Consider the following 14,844-nt stretch of genomic DNA (forward strand, 5'->3'; position numbering starts at 1 on the left):
ATTTCCATTTCCCTCCGAGGGAAGTTGGGGCGTTTGTGAAGCGTCTCCTGCGGCCGGAGTCTGATGTATCGCTGAGAGGTGGGAGGAGACCGCTCGGCCCGTCGGTTTGATGCCGGTTCCCTGGGGAGGGGGGATTTTATTGAAAGGATGAAGATGGTGAGAGAGGGGGCGGACAGGATGTTTGTCCCGGTGGGGACAGGAGGGGCTCATCTGTGGAAATGTCTGGGCCCATGGTGGTGTCCAGCAGAGGGATTCACCACATTGGGGGGCAAACACCGGCAGTCTGTTGCCCTGCAAGCGGGGCCAGTGGTCCGGGCAAAGTGACCATTATTTGTGCTTTGTTGAGATTGTACCTGGAATATGGTGTAAAATCCCGCTCCCCATACTAACACGGGTTATACAGACCAAAGAACAAACTGCCGGAGGAACTCAGTGGGTCGGGCAGCATCTGTGGAGGGAAATGGACCGTCAACATTTCGGGCTGAGACCCTCCCTCTGGACTGAGAGTGGACGGGAAATAGTCAGAGAAAAGAGGTGAGGGGTGGGGATGGGGCAAGAGCTGGGGAGTGAGAGGTGGATCCAGGTGAGAGGGGAGGTGGGAGGGTGGAAATAGTGATAGGAGTGGGAGGTGAGTGGTTGGGGCAACACGGGGCTGCAGAAGATGGAAATTAATTGCATAGAGGATTAACAAAGAGGTTAGAGAGTATTTGTTATAGAGAGTGCAATGAAGATTCACCAGACTGATCCCTGGAGTGGTGGGGTCATCATATGAAGAAAGATCAAATGCGATAACCCTTTCATTTAGAGAATCGAGGACTGAGAGGTGAACACATTGAAATGCAGAACATCATTACCGGTTGAACCAGGGATCCCAGTCTCTGAAACAGGGATGGACTGTCCGGGACTTAGATGAGGGTTAATGTCTCCATTCCGAGGGTGGTGAATGTCTTTAAATCCCCACCACAGAGGGCGGTGAAGACTCGGTGATCGTCCTCACGTAAAACAGAGGGCGGCAGATGTGTGGAGACCGAAGGGATCGAGGAAATGAGGATCGGGCAGAAACATGTGGCTGAGATGGGAGAGCATCCGCCACCTTGCTGATGGTTAGAGGGGCTGAATGGCCTCCTGCTGTTTCTCACTTGATGTTTCAGTGTTCCTGTCCAGCAAGGCTCCGGAGGAATGTGAATAGAAATGAGTGTTTATAAACACAGAACTGATTTAAATGAAATGAGAACATTTCCTGTTTGGGTCTGAATTATGTTTTGGACCGGGATGGGAATTAAGCCGGTGACTCTGTGACCTGGAGGTGGAGTGAAAGGGATCGGGGAAGATATGGTGTGGAAAAATAAACATGTATCTGGGGTAAATATGGAATAATGTGGGGAATGCGGTGGATGGGTCGGGCAGCGTGTGAGGGGCAAGGAGCAGAGTCACCGGTTCAGGAGGGAAACCCTCCACCCGTCACCTGATCCCGTTTCCCGTTCATGTTATTTTGCAGATCTGCAGCATCTGCGGGTCACTGCTCTCCGTGTACGTGTAGCTTCATCTTTCGCCCGTTCAGACAAGTCAGTGAGATCCGGATCTGTCACATCCTCTCGTTGTGGGTGGACAATTTTTTTTTCTCTGCAATACTTTCTGCATGTTTCACTCCACTGTTTTGAGGTGCTGAAGTGCAGCCGATGTTTCTGGGTGTCTGACCCGTTCATGTGAGAATTTAGCCATTTGTATTTATCTGAGCTTCTCATAAATGTGTAAAGTTCAATTCAGCTTCACCTCAGAATTTCCAAAGCAACAACCCAGTCAGTCAAATTGCTCCACACAATTAAAATAGCTTATTACATTTTTTTTTCTATTTTTGTACTATATATATGTATATTGTTATTTTAAATCACAATTGTTAATAACTATTGTTATGAATTGGGTTCTACTGCTACCGCAGGGACAACGAATTTCATGACATATGCCGGTGCTATTAAACCTGATTCTGATATTGATATGGGAGACCCACCACCGGTCACCTGATCCCAGTTACCGCAGACCGTAATGTGAGATTGAAGCATTTTCCATATATTTGCTTTCCACAGAAATGACAACAGTTCAGTTTCCTTCTGAGCTTCTGGAGCAGAAGCTCAGTCTGTCTAATATTTCCACACAATTAAAATGGGAAATTTGTTTATTATCATCATGTACTGAGCTACAGTGAAAATCTTGCCTGATGTACCATCCACACAGATGGATACATTTCAACAGTGCATTGAGCTGATATACAACAAAATAATCACTGTAACAAAGCATTATGGCTGCAGAGAAAGTGCAGTGCAGTTAGACATATGGTGCAGGGTCACGTCGAGTTACATTGTGAGGTTGAGTCCATTTTATCATTCATTTGGCTTATAACTGCAGACAGGAAGCCATCCTTTAGCCTGGTGTTACGCACTTTAAGGCTTTTGTATCTCTTCCCCGATGGGGGAGCGGGTTTGCAGCAAGAATGTCTAGGTAATGAGGTTCTTTGGCCAGCTTTTCCAAGGGAGGGGAAGTGTAGGAAGAGTCCATGGAGTGGAGGCTTGTTTCTCTGATGTTCTCTGCTCTCCAAAGTTACCTGCAGTTCCTTGCAGTCATGGGCAGAGAAGTAGCCATACAAAGGCGTGAAGTATCGACAAGGAGCTCAGAGACCTCGGCCTTCACCCTGCCTTGTGTAGCTGGATCCTGGACTTCCTATCAGATCGCCAGCAGGAAGTAAGAGTGGGCTCCATCTCCTCTGTCTCTCTGACCCTCAGCACACATACCCCACAGGGTTGTCACTTTGGCCCCCTTCTTTACTCTCTGTGCACCCATGACTTGTGTTGCCACCCATAGCTCCAATCTGCTAATTAAATTTTGCTGACAGCACTACATTGATTGGCCTAATCTCAAATACTGATAACAATCAATCAAATGCCTTCTGACCAGGCTCGGTCCAAACAAACTTTTCACCCTTCTTCAGGAGATTGGTCAGAGGAAGAGTGATAGCAGCAAAGTTCTTACAGAACTTACGATAATATCCATCCATTCCCAGAAACCTTCTAAGAGCCTTCTTAGCAGTCAGAATAGGAACTTGAGAAATTGCCTGGACTTTTGCCCGAACAGAAGCTAACTTGCTTTGACCTACAACATAGCCAAGACAGGTCACACTGGCATGGCCAAATTCACTCTTAGCCAAGTTAACTGTAAGGTTGTCCTAGGATAGCCTGCCAAATAGCTTTTCTACTGCAGAGTTATGCTCTTCCCAAGTGCCACTCCCTGTAACTAAGTCATCAATATAGGTATCTGTGTGTTCTAACCCTCGAATTACAAAATCAATCATTCTCTGGGATGTTCCTGGAGCATTTTTCCTTCCAAAAGGCAAAACATTGTATTCATACAACCCAGATGGTGTCACAAATGCAGAAATTTCTCTACCTCTGTCCGTCAATGGAACACACCAATACCCTTTCAACAGATCAATCTTTGTAAGAAATTAGCTTATCCAGCCTTATCGATGCAATCATCCACCCTAGGGATAGGATAGGCATCTGTTTTTGTTACTGCATTTATCTTTCTATAATCAGTGCAAAATCTAACACTACAATCAGGTTTGGGCACAATAATGCAGGGTGACTCCAATCTCATTTTGAAGGCCTAATAATACCATTCTCCAGCATATACTCAATTCCCTGGTCAGCCAATTTACACTTTTCTACATTAATGCGCTTTGGGAGTTGTTTAATCGGTTTGGCTTGACCAACATCTACATCATGTTCTGCGACCGTGGTTTGCTTGGGAACATCAGGAAATAAATCTTTAAACTTCAGAATTAATTCCTTCAGCTGTTGTTGTTGCTTTGGCTGCAGATGAGACAACTTGTTAGCAATGTTTTCTGGAACAACCGAGTTCATTAGCCGAACTGGGACCATGTTTGGCTTGTGAAAAGTCTCAGACGAGTCAATTGTTTCATTCTCAGGGTTGACAGTTTCATTTGTTTTGATAACAACACACACAGATGGTACCTGCTTGCCAAAAAAGGTTTTATCATATTTATGTGTACCACTTGTGTTAGTTCAAGTCAGTTGGGTGTTTTAATAACATAATTCACATCATTAATTTGGGAGACTACTTCATATGGTCTATTGAATTTCGCCTGAAGTGGATTCGTCAACGTAAGGCAAGCACCTTATCTCACACCTGGTATTTTCTTTCGCGAGCCCTGTTATCAAACCAACACTTCATTTTGTTTTGAGAAATCTCGCTAGACTACAGGCTTGGTGTAGTTTATTTTTGAACTTTAAAACAGTCTAACGAGTTAACATGTACATCCCCATCAATCCACCGTTCCTTTTAACAAGGTGAAAGGTCACTCTGTGACCAAATACAAGTTCAAATGGAGTAAAGCCCAGTGATTCCTGTACTGACACTCTTTCTGTGGACAAAAGCAAATGTATTCCTTCATCCCAGTCTTTTCCATTTTCAACACAATATGTCTTAATCATTGTTTTGAGGGTAGAATGAAATCTATCTAAAGCCCCTTGTGATTCTGTATGGTACACAGATGATGCAATTTGTTTGGCTCCCAGTTCAGAAACTACCTGCTGGAATAATCCAGATGTAAAATTACATCCTTGATCAGACTGGATTTCTTAAGGCAAATCGAATAAAGTGAAAATCTTGGTAAGAGCCTTCGCCACAGTTTTAGCTTTAATATTTCTGAGAGGTATTGCCTCTGGGAATCTGGATGCAGTACACATAATAATTAGCAGATACTGATGGCCAGCTTTAGTCTTTGGCAATGGGCCAACACAATCCACTATAACTTTGGAAAAGGGTTCACCGAATGCAGGTACAGGCCACTGGGGTGAGCTCATTAGGTTTACCCACAACTTGACAAGTGCCTTTTGGAAACTCTTATTCAGGGTAAACATAACTTTATGAGTTAAAGCAAACTGATCTGCTAATCCAGCAGATTCCTGCATAGTGGCAGCATCATTTCCATCTAAATACGTCTTTATGTCATCAGGGACGCACCTTCTGAATTCTTCAATTAAAACCAACTCTTTCAAGCTGTTAAAATCATCATTTACATGTTCAGATGTGCACCAGCGGTCAATGCACACAAATTTCTCATAAGCAAATTCGGTATGTCTGGTTCACAGATTTCTTCAAATTTCTAAACTTTTGCCTGTCTGCTTCTGGGACCAACTCGTAAGCTTTGAGCACAGCCTGTTTCACAATGTCATAATGTGTGGTGCATGGCCATGTGGATAAGGTGTTGAACATGCAATCTGAAAGTCATGAGTTCGAGCCTCAGCCGAGGCAGCGTGTGTGTCCTTGAGCAAAGCACTGAACCACACACTGCTCCTGCACATTTATAGCCCAGTGGCGATGATTGGGGCAGCATAAATAAATAAATAATAAGCTGCTTCAGCAACTGTCAAAGCAGAATAGGCTTGCTAAGCCTTCCCCTTAATTACACTTTGTAAGAGAATTTTCTTTCTGCTTTTCTGCCTCTCCAGCCTGAAACTGACTCTGCCTTTCCGGAGCCTCCATCTTTAATTTTTCTACTGGAGCTCAAGATCACTAGGTTTACTTTCAGGAAACAGCTCCAACTCCTCCACTTTAAATACACCCTCAGATACATAATGTTCAGCTATTACACTCTGCATCTGTGCCCTCCTTATTGTCAATTTCACCTTAGCAAGTATTAACGTTTTAGCAATACTCAACAACTCAATCCTTCTGGTGTCCTCTAATGCCTGAGAGGTTCACACTTCCAGATATCTATCAACATCCATTGCTGCTGGTTTTCCACACACAAATAAATCAAAAGGGATTTCCCCAATGAAATCAATAATAAATCAATCCTTAAATTTGTTCATATCCCAGACGCAGGTCCCATTTTGTTACAAACCATAATGATTTAGAAACGAACCAGCAGCAACAGACTACGCCCAGTGGCCACACATTTTAATTCCACATCCCATTCCCATTCTGATATGTCTATCCATGGCCTCCTCTACTGTCAAAATTAATCCAAACTCAGGTTGGAGGAACAACACCTTATATACCGGCTGGGTAGCCTCCAACCTGATGGGATGAACATTGACTTCTCTAACTTCCATTAATGCCCCTCTTCCCCTTCTTACCCCATCACTGACATATTTAATTGCCTGTTTTCCATGTCCCTCTGGTGCTTCCCCTCCACCTTTCTTTCTCCCGAGGCCTCCTGTCCCATGACCCTTTCCCATCTCCAGCTCTGTATCACTTTCGCCAATCACCTTTCCAGCTCTTAGCTTCATCCCACCCCCTCCGGTCTTCTCCTATCATTTCGCATTTCCCCTCCCCCCACTACTTTCAAATCTCTTACTATCTTTCCTTTCAGTTAGTCCTGACGAAGGGTCTCAGCCTGAAACGTCAACAGTTCGTCTCCTTATAGATGCTGCCTGACCTGTGTTCCACCAGCATTTTGTGTGTGTTGTTTGAATTTCCAGCATCTGCAGATTTCCTCGTGAGTGTTATGTGTATAAATGTGTATAGATATAACTCCCAAACTATTGAGCTCGGGGGAAACAAGGCTTGGAGTCTTGAGATGGTAAAGTATGAAAGTTCAGTTCAACCACAGAATAGGTGATGAGAGAGAGATATTTGTAATCCAGGGTAAATATTGAGAGAAGGCAATTATGTTGTATTCCACAGGTTCCATGGTGGTAAAACGAGACAACAGTCACTGTAGATTTTATCTGTCATCCTTCCAAATCCACATACTAATTATCACCCGAAGTGACTTGTCATAATTGGTATTGTCTTAATGAATTACCACACCACAGCCAGGCAATGGTTAACACATAAGTGGTCTCCACAGGATACGCCAAATCAGATCCACTCCTATGGATCAAATGAGGTGACAACCACACATTCGATGTACGGTGAATCGATAATTAGCCCACCCATGTGGGCAAAGGAAAGTTCCAAACAGTGACCCTTGGCCACTAGTTCCCTGGTTTCGATTCTTCCATTTTTCCTCCTTCGTCTCCGTCTGACTGAGTGTCTGTGTCCTCGGTTAAAACTAAACAAGCTGCACACGATGAAAACAAGCTGTAAGTCAGACTGATTTGCCTTCTTAATCTCTCTCTCTCTCTCTCTCTCTCTCTCTCTCTCTCTCTCTCTCTCTCTCTCTCTCTCTCTTAAAATGACAGTCCACAGCAAACAAAACCTAGGGATTCATAACAATGGCTACTCCCCATTGTGAGCTGACAGGTGTGCCAGTAGGTGGGATGACTGAGTGAATCCTTTCCCACATTCTCAGCAGGTGAATGGCCTCTCTCTAGTGTGAACTCGCTGGTGTCTCCGTAGGGTGGATGACTGAGTGAATCCCTTCCCACAGACTGAGCAGGTGAATGGCCTCTCCCCAGTGTGAACTCGCTGATGTACCAGTAGGGTAGATGGCTGAGTGAATCCCTTCCCACAGACTGAGCAGGTGAATGGCTTCTCCCTAGTGTGAACTCGCTGATGTACCAGTAGGGTGAATGACCGAGTGAATCCTTTCCCACAGACTGAGCAGGTGAATAGCTTCTCCCCAGTGTGAACTCGCTGGTGTCTCTGTAGGTGGGATAACTGAGTGAATCCCTTCCCACATTCTGAGCAGGTGAACGGCCTCTCCCCAGTGTGAACTCGCAGGTGATTCTGTAGGTGGGACGTATGAGTGAATCCCTTCCCACAGACTGAGCAGGTGAACGGCTTCTCCCCAGTGTAAACTCGCTGGTGTCTCTGTAGGTTAGCTAACCGAGTGAATCCCTTCCCACAGACTGAGCAGGTGAACGGCCTCTCCCCAGTGTGAACACGCTGGTGACTGTGTAGGTGAGATGAATGAGTGAATCTCTTCCCACAGACTGAGCAGGTGAACGGCTTCTCTCCAGTGTGAACTCGCTGATGACTCCGTAAGTCAGATGACCAAGTGAATCCTTTCCCACAGACTGAGCAGGTGAACGGCCTCTCCCCAGTGTGAACTCGCTGATGACTCTGTAGGGTGGAAGAGTCAGCGTATCTCTTCCCACATTCTGAGCAGGTGAATGGCTTCTCCCCAGTGTGAACTCGCTGATGTCTCTGTAGGCTGGATAAATTAGTGAATCGCTTCCCACATTCTGAGCAGGTGAATGGCTTCTCCCCAGAGTGATCTCGCTGATGTCTCTGTAGGCTGGATAAATTAGTGAATCTCTTCCCACAGACTGAGCAGGTGAACGGCTTCTCTCCAGTGTGAACTTGCTGATGTACCAGTAGGGCAGATGACTGAGTAAATCCTTTCCCACAGACTGAGCAGGTGAATGGCTTCTCCCCAGTGTGAGTTCGCTGGTGTCTCTGTAGGGTGGATGAGAAAGTGAATCTCTTCCCACATTCTGAGCAGGTGAACGCTTTTTCCCCGGTGTGAACTCGCTGATGACTCTGTAGTTGGGATAAATAAGTGAATCCCTTCCCACAGACTGAGCAGGTGAATGGCTTCTCCCCAGTGTGAACCCGCTGGTGAGCCATTAGGTCAGATGACTGAGTGAATCCTTCCCCTCAAATTCAGCAGGTGACCAGCCTCTGCCCAGAGTGGTGTGAACTGACTGGTGTGTCCACAGGTGGGAAGACCGACTGAACCCCTTCTCACACACAGAACAGATGAATGGCCTTGCCCAGTGTGAACTTGCTGATGTACCTTCAATTGTGATAACCGAGTGAATCCATTCCCACTGTCTGAGCAGGTGAACGGCCTTTCTCCTGTGTAAAATGCCGGGCTTGCTAGTTGGTCAGATGATAGAGTGAATCCCTCCCCACTGTCTGAGCAGGAAGGATCCCTTGCTCCACTTCTTAAATATCTAGACAGAGACAACAAAACTGGCGTGGTGTGTTTGAGCTTCCTGGAGACGAATTCCTTCTCATTTTTAACCTGTAAAAAGATTTACAAAATCCATCAATGGGTGTAGGACAACATTTCAGATGAGATCACTTGAGTTGCCAAGGTTTGATCTGGTATCACACTGTCACAGTGAGGTTCAACGAAAGTTGGACAGAGAAATCATCTCTTTACTGGGCAGAGTGCTGGTATCTGGAATGACCATCAATTCCCTGATGCTCTTCCTGTCTCTATAAGAATGGGGCATTTCTGCCATCTCCTTGCTCAGTTTGACTCTCTCCATTGGTATTATTCCCTGTTCCCACTGAGCTGCATGGGTTCCTCGCCCCACAGTAACTGAAACACTCTCACACAAATAGTTTTTCTTGACGTGCAGCTGGGATCTTCTTTTATGTATTATTAACTTAAAGTGCCACAGTTTTAACGCCATATAAAAAATTCCTGCTGAAATGACTGGTTGGTTCACACAGCTGTCAAAAGGGGTTAGAGTGAATTTTTGTATTATTTCAAGTTCTTGTCACAATCATAGAAAATTTCAACACAGAAACAGGCCCTTTGGGCCATCTAGTTTGTGCTGAACTATTTAAACAGCCCCCTCCCACACCTCTCCCATCCGGGTACCAACACAAACCTCTTAAATGTTGAAATCGAGCTCGCATGCACCACTTGTGCTAGCTGCTCATTCCACTGCTGGATAACCGTCTGTGTGAAGAAGTTTCCCCTCATGTTCCCCTTAACATTTCACCTTTCACCCTTAACCCATGGCCTCTGGTTGTCGTCCCATCCAATCTTCATGGAAAAAGCCAGCTTGCATTAACACTATCTGTGCCTCTCTATCACAATCAAATCTCGCCTCAATCTTCTGCATTCCAAGGAATAAAGTCCTGATTTGTTCAATCTTTCCTTATAACCCAAGTCCTCCAGACATGGCAACATCCTTGTGAATTTTCTCTGAAATCTCTGAACTTCTTTTACATCTTTCCTGTAGGTAGGTGACCAAAACTGCACACAATACTCCAAGTTAGGCCTCACCAATCTCTTCTAGAAGTCAACATAACATCCATCTATTGTTATCAGTACTTTGGTTCATGAAGGGCAATGGGCTGAAATCATTCTTTCCATCCCTATCTACCACTTTCAGTGAATTAAGGACTTGTATTCCCAGGTCCCTTTCTTCCACAACACTCCTCTGTGCCCGACCAGTCACTGTGAAAGACCTCCCTTGGTAGGTCATACCAAAGTGCAACAACTCACACTGGTCTGCATTAAGTTCCATTTTCCATTTCTAAAACCATTTTCCCACCTGGTCCAGATCACACTGCAAGCCATGATAGTCTTCTCGCAGTCCGATAAACCCCCAGTCTTGTTGTTATCCACAAATTTGCTGATCCAGTTAACCACACTATCATCCAGATTACTGATATACATGGCAAACAACAACAGATCCAGCACTGATCCCTGTGGCTACCACTAGACACAGGCCTCCAGTCAGAGAGGCAACCATCTGCTACCACACTCTGGCTTCTCCCAAAGACAGTGTCTCATCCAATTTACTATCTCATCTTGAATGCTGAGTGACTGAACCTTCTTGACCAACCTCCCATATGAGACTTTGTCAAGTGCCTTGCTAAAGTCCATGTAGACAACATCCACTGCCTTGCATTCATCCACTTTCCTGATAACTTCCTCGAGAGACTCTATAAGATTGGCTAGAGCCATGCTGTCTATCCTTTATCAGTCCACACCTATCCAAATACTTACAGTATATACTTGGTTCCTACACCCACATTCCAACAACTTTCCCAGTTCTGATGTCAAGCTCACCAATTTATAATTTCCTAGTTTATTTTTACAGCCTTTCTTGAACAGCAGAACAACATTGTCTGTCCTCCAATCCTCCAGTACCTCACCCGTCACTAACGATGATTTAAATATCTGTGCTAAGGCCCCAATAATTTCTGCACTTGTCTTCCGCAGGGTCATAGTGAACAACTTCTCAGGCCCTGGGGATTGATCCACACTGATTTGCCTCAAGACAGCAAACACCTCCACCTCTGTAATCTGTACAGGGTCCATGAAGTTGATGTGGCTTTGCCTCACTTCTATAGACTCTGTGTTCATCTCCTGAGTAAATACGGATGCAAAAAAAATCTCCCCAAGTCTATGTTATCCCTTCATATGGATTACCATTCTGATCTTCCAGAGAATTAATTTTTTCCCTTGCAATCTTTTTGCTCATAACATATCTGCAGAATCCCTGACGATGCTCCTTCACCTTGTCTGGTGGGGCAACCTCATGCCTTCTTTTATTTCTTTCATAAGTGTTCACTTGAATTTCCTGTATTTCATAAGTACCTCATTTGTTCCTATCTGCCTGTACCTGGTATGCACCTCCTTTTTATTGATCTGGGAGAGGAAAGCCAAAGGGGTGATAGAGCTGCATGCTGGGAGGTGGGGGTAAGGGGGGTTAAACTAAAGTTGCAGGGGGAATGGGAGCCTGAATAACAGAACAGATAGTGGAGGGGTTGTGGAGACAGATGTTGTTCAGTCCTCAGACAAAGTCAGGAATGAAAAAGTTGAGCATGGTGCAGTGAATATGCTGAGCCCTGTATATTTCAATACAAGGAGCAGTGTTGGAAAGGTGGATGTGTTCAGGGCATGGATCAACACCTGGAATCAACACTAGGATCTGGCAACTGTGGACTGGGACGGGCTGCTTTATGGCAAAGGTGGGCTTGGAAAATGGGAGGCCTTCAAAGTGAAATTTTGAAAGCGGTATCAGAGCGGGTATGTCAGAATAAAAGGTAAAGATAGAAACTGTAGGGAAACTTAGATTGCAAGAGATATTGAGACCCTGGTAAAGCACAAAATGGAATTGCATAACAGGGATAGGCAGTCAGTTTCTTATGGAGTAGAAGAAATGCAAGAGAACACATAAGAAATAAATCAGGATGGCTAAAAGATGGCATGAGGTTGCTGTCACAGAAAAGGTGAAGGATAATCCTCAGGGATTCTAGTGATAGATTAAGAGCAAAGGGATTGCAAGGCACAAAGTTGGTCCTCTGGAAGACCGGAATGGCAATCCACGTGTGGAAACAAAGCAGATGGGGGACATCTTAAATATTTTTCCATCTCTATTTACTCAGGAGATGGACAAAGGGTCTATGGAAGTGTGGAAAAGCGGCATTAACCATTTCAACCCTGGGAAAATAAAAAAACACTACTCTGGCCACTCACACGCTCAATACCCCTCATCATTTTATACACCAAAAAATGTCTCTAAATATAAACAAGGAAATTATACATTGCACAATCTACTTTCCACGATTCAGTACATTTACACGGACAGGTGTGTAAAAAGGGCCCAACGAATATCAGGGTCAAACAGGCCCAATTCATCAGAACCACAAACTGTTCCTGCTGCTACCATCCAGGAAATGGTATCACAGCAAAAGGAGCAACAGGCTCCGGGACATCAACTTCCACCAGGCCATCAGACTGATTAATTCATGCTGATACAATTGCATTTCGATGTTATATTGACTGTCCTATGTGCAAACTATCTATTATAAATTACTATAAATTACACATTGCACATTTAGATGATGTAAGGTAAATATTTCTACTCATCATGTTTATGAAGTATGTATCTAATAAAGTCAATTCAATTCACCCTCTCCACTATCTGTTGTCATTCTGGCTCCCATTCCCCCTACAACTTATTTTAACCACATCACCCCCTCCCCTGCTCACTACCACTAGCAAGCCTTACCACTAGGATATTCGTCCCCTCTTGTTCTGTTCCTCTAACTAACGAATCCCCTATCAGCCTTTTGACTTTCCTCTGCCCGGTAATTCCCCTAACAGCTTCTAAAGTTGTCCACCTGTTGTTGTGTGAAATGGCCACAAGAGTACTCTGCGATGGATATTTAACCTCATTCCCCTTCCTGCCTCTCACCCAGTTTCCTGTGTCCTGCACCTTGGGAGTAACTCACTTCTCTTCATGTCATATCTATCAACCCCTCCAACTGCTGGATGATCTGGAATTCACCCATTTCAAGTTGCAGCTCATTGAAGTGCAGGGTTACAAGCTGCACATCTTGTAGGTGAGGGCATCAGGGACACTGGAGGTCTCCCTTCCTTCCCTCCAATACCCCTCTAATTTGTAATAATCTCCCCTCTAATTTGTAATAACCAGTGTGCAGATAAATCTTGTACTGTGCATTTTTTACCCAGAGACAATATGTGCACAGTGACACACTAGCAAATCACGGTCAATAGGAACTTTGATCTCCTCTGGGTTCGATCCAGTTTATCTGCACTCTCACACAACCTACGTAGCAGGCCTGTAACGGGTAATGAAGGATTTTCTCACCAAAACTTTTGCACATTGTCCATATGTGGTTTCCTTGCTAAATTATGCTTTAAAAAGTCAGATTTCCAAATATCACTCCACTTCTTCCCACTTGCAAATTCTCCAGCAACTTTTGCATCACCACAATGCACGCAGGCATCACCAGTTTCTGTATTCTACATAAATATTCCCCCTGAACCCTCCCCCAATGACTGACGGTGGTGAACTCAGTGAATGAAATCCCAATGAATATGAAGGGAAGGGCAGTTCTCTGTCTCACTGGAGTCTGGCACATTTGTGATGTGAAAGCTACTTGTTGCCCAGGGTAAAGGTATTTGATATCATTATGTACCCAGAGAGAATGGGACAAAACATGTTCTCACCGGTAGAAAAGTCCAGAGCAAGAGGAGGTAGAGGAAGCAACACACACAAAATACTGGAGGAGCTCAGCAGGCCAGGCAGCATCTACGGAAAAGAGTACTAATGCCGATTTTGTCAACTGCTGATGTAAAAGATTTTGTTCCCTTTCTCCGAGTTCCTAATCCTTGCATTTAGATAGCTGGAGCTCAGCTCTGTCTGAGAGATCCATCGGTTCCCATTCCCTCATCAACCGGAAGCTCCCCGGGGCCCATGTACGGATCGTGGGGCTGAGAGAGAGGGAAGAGGGCAGGACTGTCCCGAGTTTGCTGGTCACAGTGACCGGATTTCACAGGAATTATCCCGAAGTTGGTATTTAAGATAAAAACACAGAGAAACGCTCTTACCTGCAACCGACATTTTCAAGGCCTTCTGTGTACTGCGCGCATGCGCGACACTCAGGTACGTCCTCAGCCTGACGCCTGCGCATTTCATTGGCGCTTCAGCGCCGGCAAAATTCTTAACGCATGGCCCTATGGGTAATCACGGTGCCATTAAACATTTCTGCAAGCACCGGTTCAATGTCCATACCTCATTTTTTTTATCTTGGGTATAGAAAAAATCTGCAGCTGTTTTAACGCAGAAAGCGGCTCCTATAAGTAATATACTCAATATCAACGTGTATCTAATGCCAAAGTAAAATGCAGATATAAAACACAGGAGATTCTGCAGTTGCTGGAAATACAGAGATGCACACACACAAAACGCTGGAGGAACTCTGCAATTCAGAGAGCAACTAAGCAGCGGAGTACACAGTCTAGACATGCGGAAGGGGCTCTGCCTAAACGTTTTCTATTTATTCCTCTCCAAAATTTCTGCCTGATCTGTTGATTTCCACCTGTGTTTTGCAGAAATTAACCACCTTTTTTTTCGATCAACCAGTTTCCAAATGCTTCTAATCTTTCACTTTTAACCACATCCTGCTGGTCTTATTCGTCCTCCTCCTCTGAACCCCATCTCTCTCTGGAGCCCCTGACTCAGGCTGGCAAATCTTCGGTTTCTGACTCTGCACTATCGAAGATTCACTCGCTAGTCTGCTGTCAGACATTAGAGGTGCATTGTGTTACGAGACCGCAGGTTCACTTACTGTGAGTGTCACTTTAAGTGCCTGAGTGAGGCGGGGCTGTGACGTCAGACACAAGGAGAGAGAGAGAGAACGTCAAAACCACAG

The 14,844-nt window shown here is 44.8% G+C and overlaps 2 protein-coding genes across 4 annotated transcripts in view; both read right to left on the reverse strand.

Annotated features, from left to right (window-relative positions):
• Nucleotides 1-14,844, reverse strand: part of LOC140720845 (uncharacterized) — a 202,431-nt gene that overhangs the window by 37,393 nt on the left and 150,194 nt on the right. The gene's annotated exons all lie outside the window — the stretch shown is intronic.
• LOC140720808 (uncharacterized) overlaps nucleotides 7,312-14,844 on the reverse strand; it is a 290,042-nt gene continuing 282,509 nt past the window's right edge. The window contains exon 5 of the mRNA XM_073035651.1: nucleotides 7,312-8,935. Coding sequence (XP_072891752.1) covers nucleotides 7,312-8,535 — 1,224 coding nt within the window. The 5' untranslated portion in view covers nucleotides 8,536-8,935. The remainder of the gene's footprint in view (nucleotides 8,936-14,844) is intronic.

The sequence above is a fragment of the Hemitrygon akajei genome, unplaced genomic scaffold (assembly GCF_048418815.1).
Source record: "Hemitrygon akajei unplaced genomic scaffold, sHemAka1.3 Scf000047, whole genome shotgun sequence".
NCBI lineage: Eukaryota > Metazoa > Chordata > Chondrichthyes > Myliobatiformes > Dasyatidae > Hemitrygon > Hemitrygon akajei.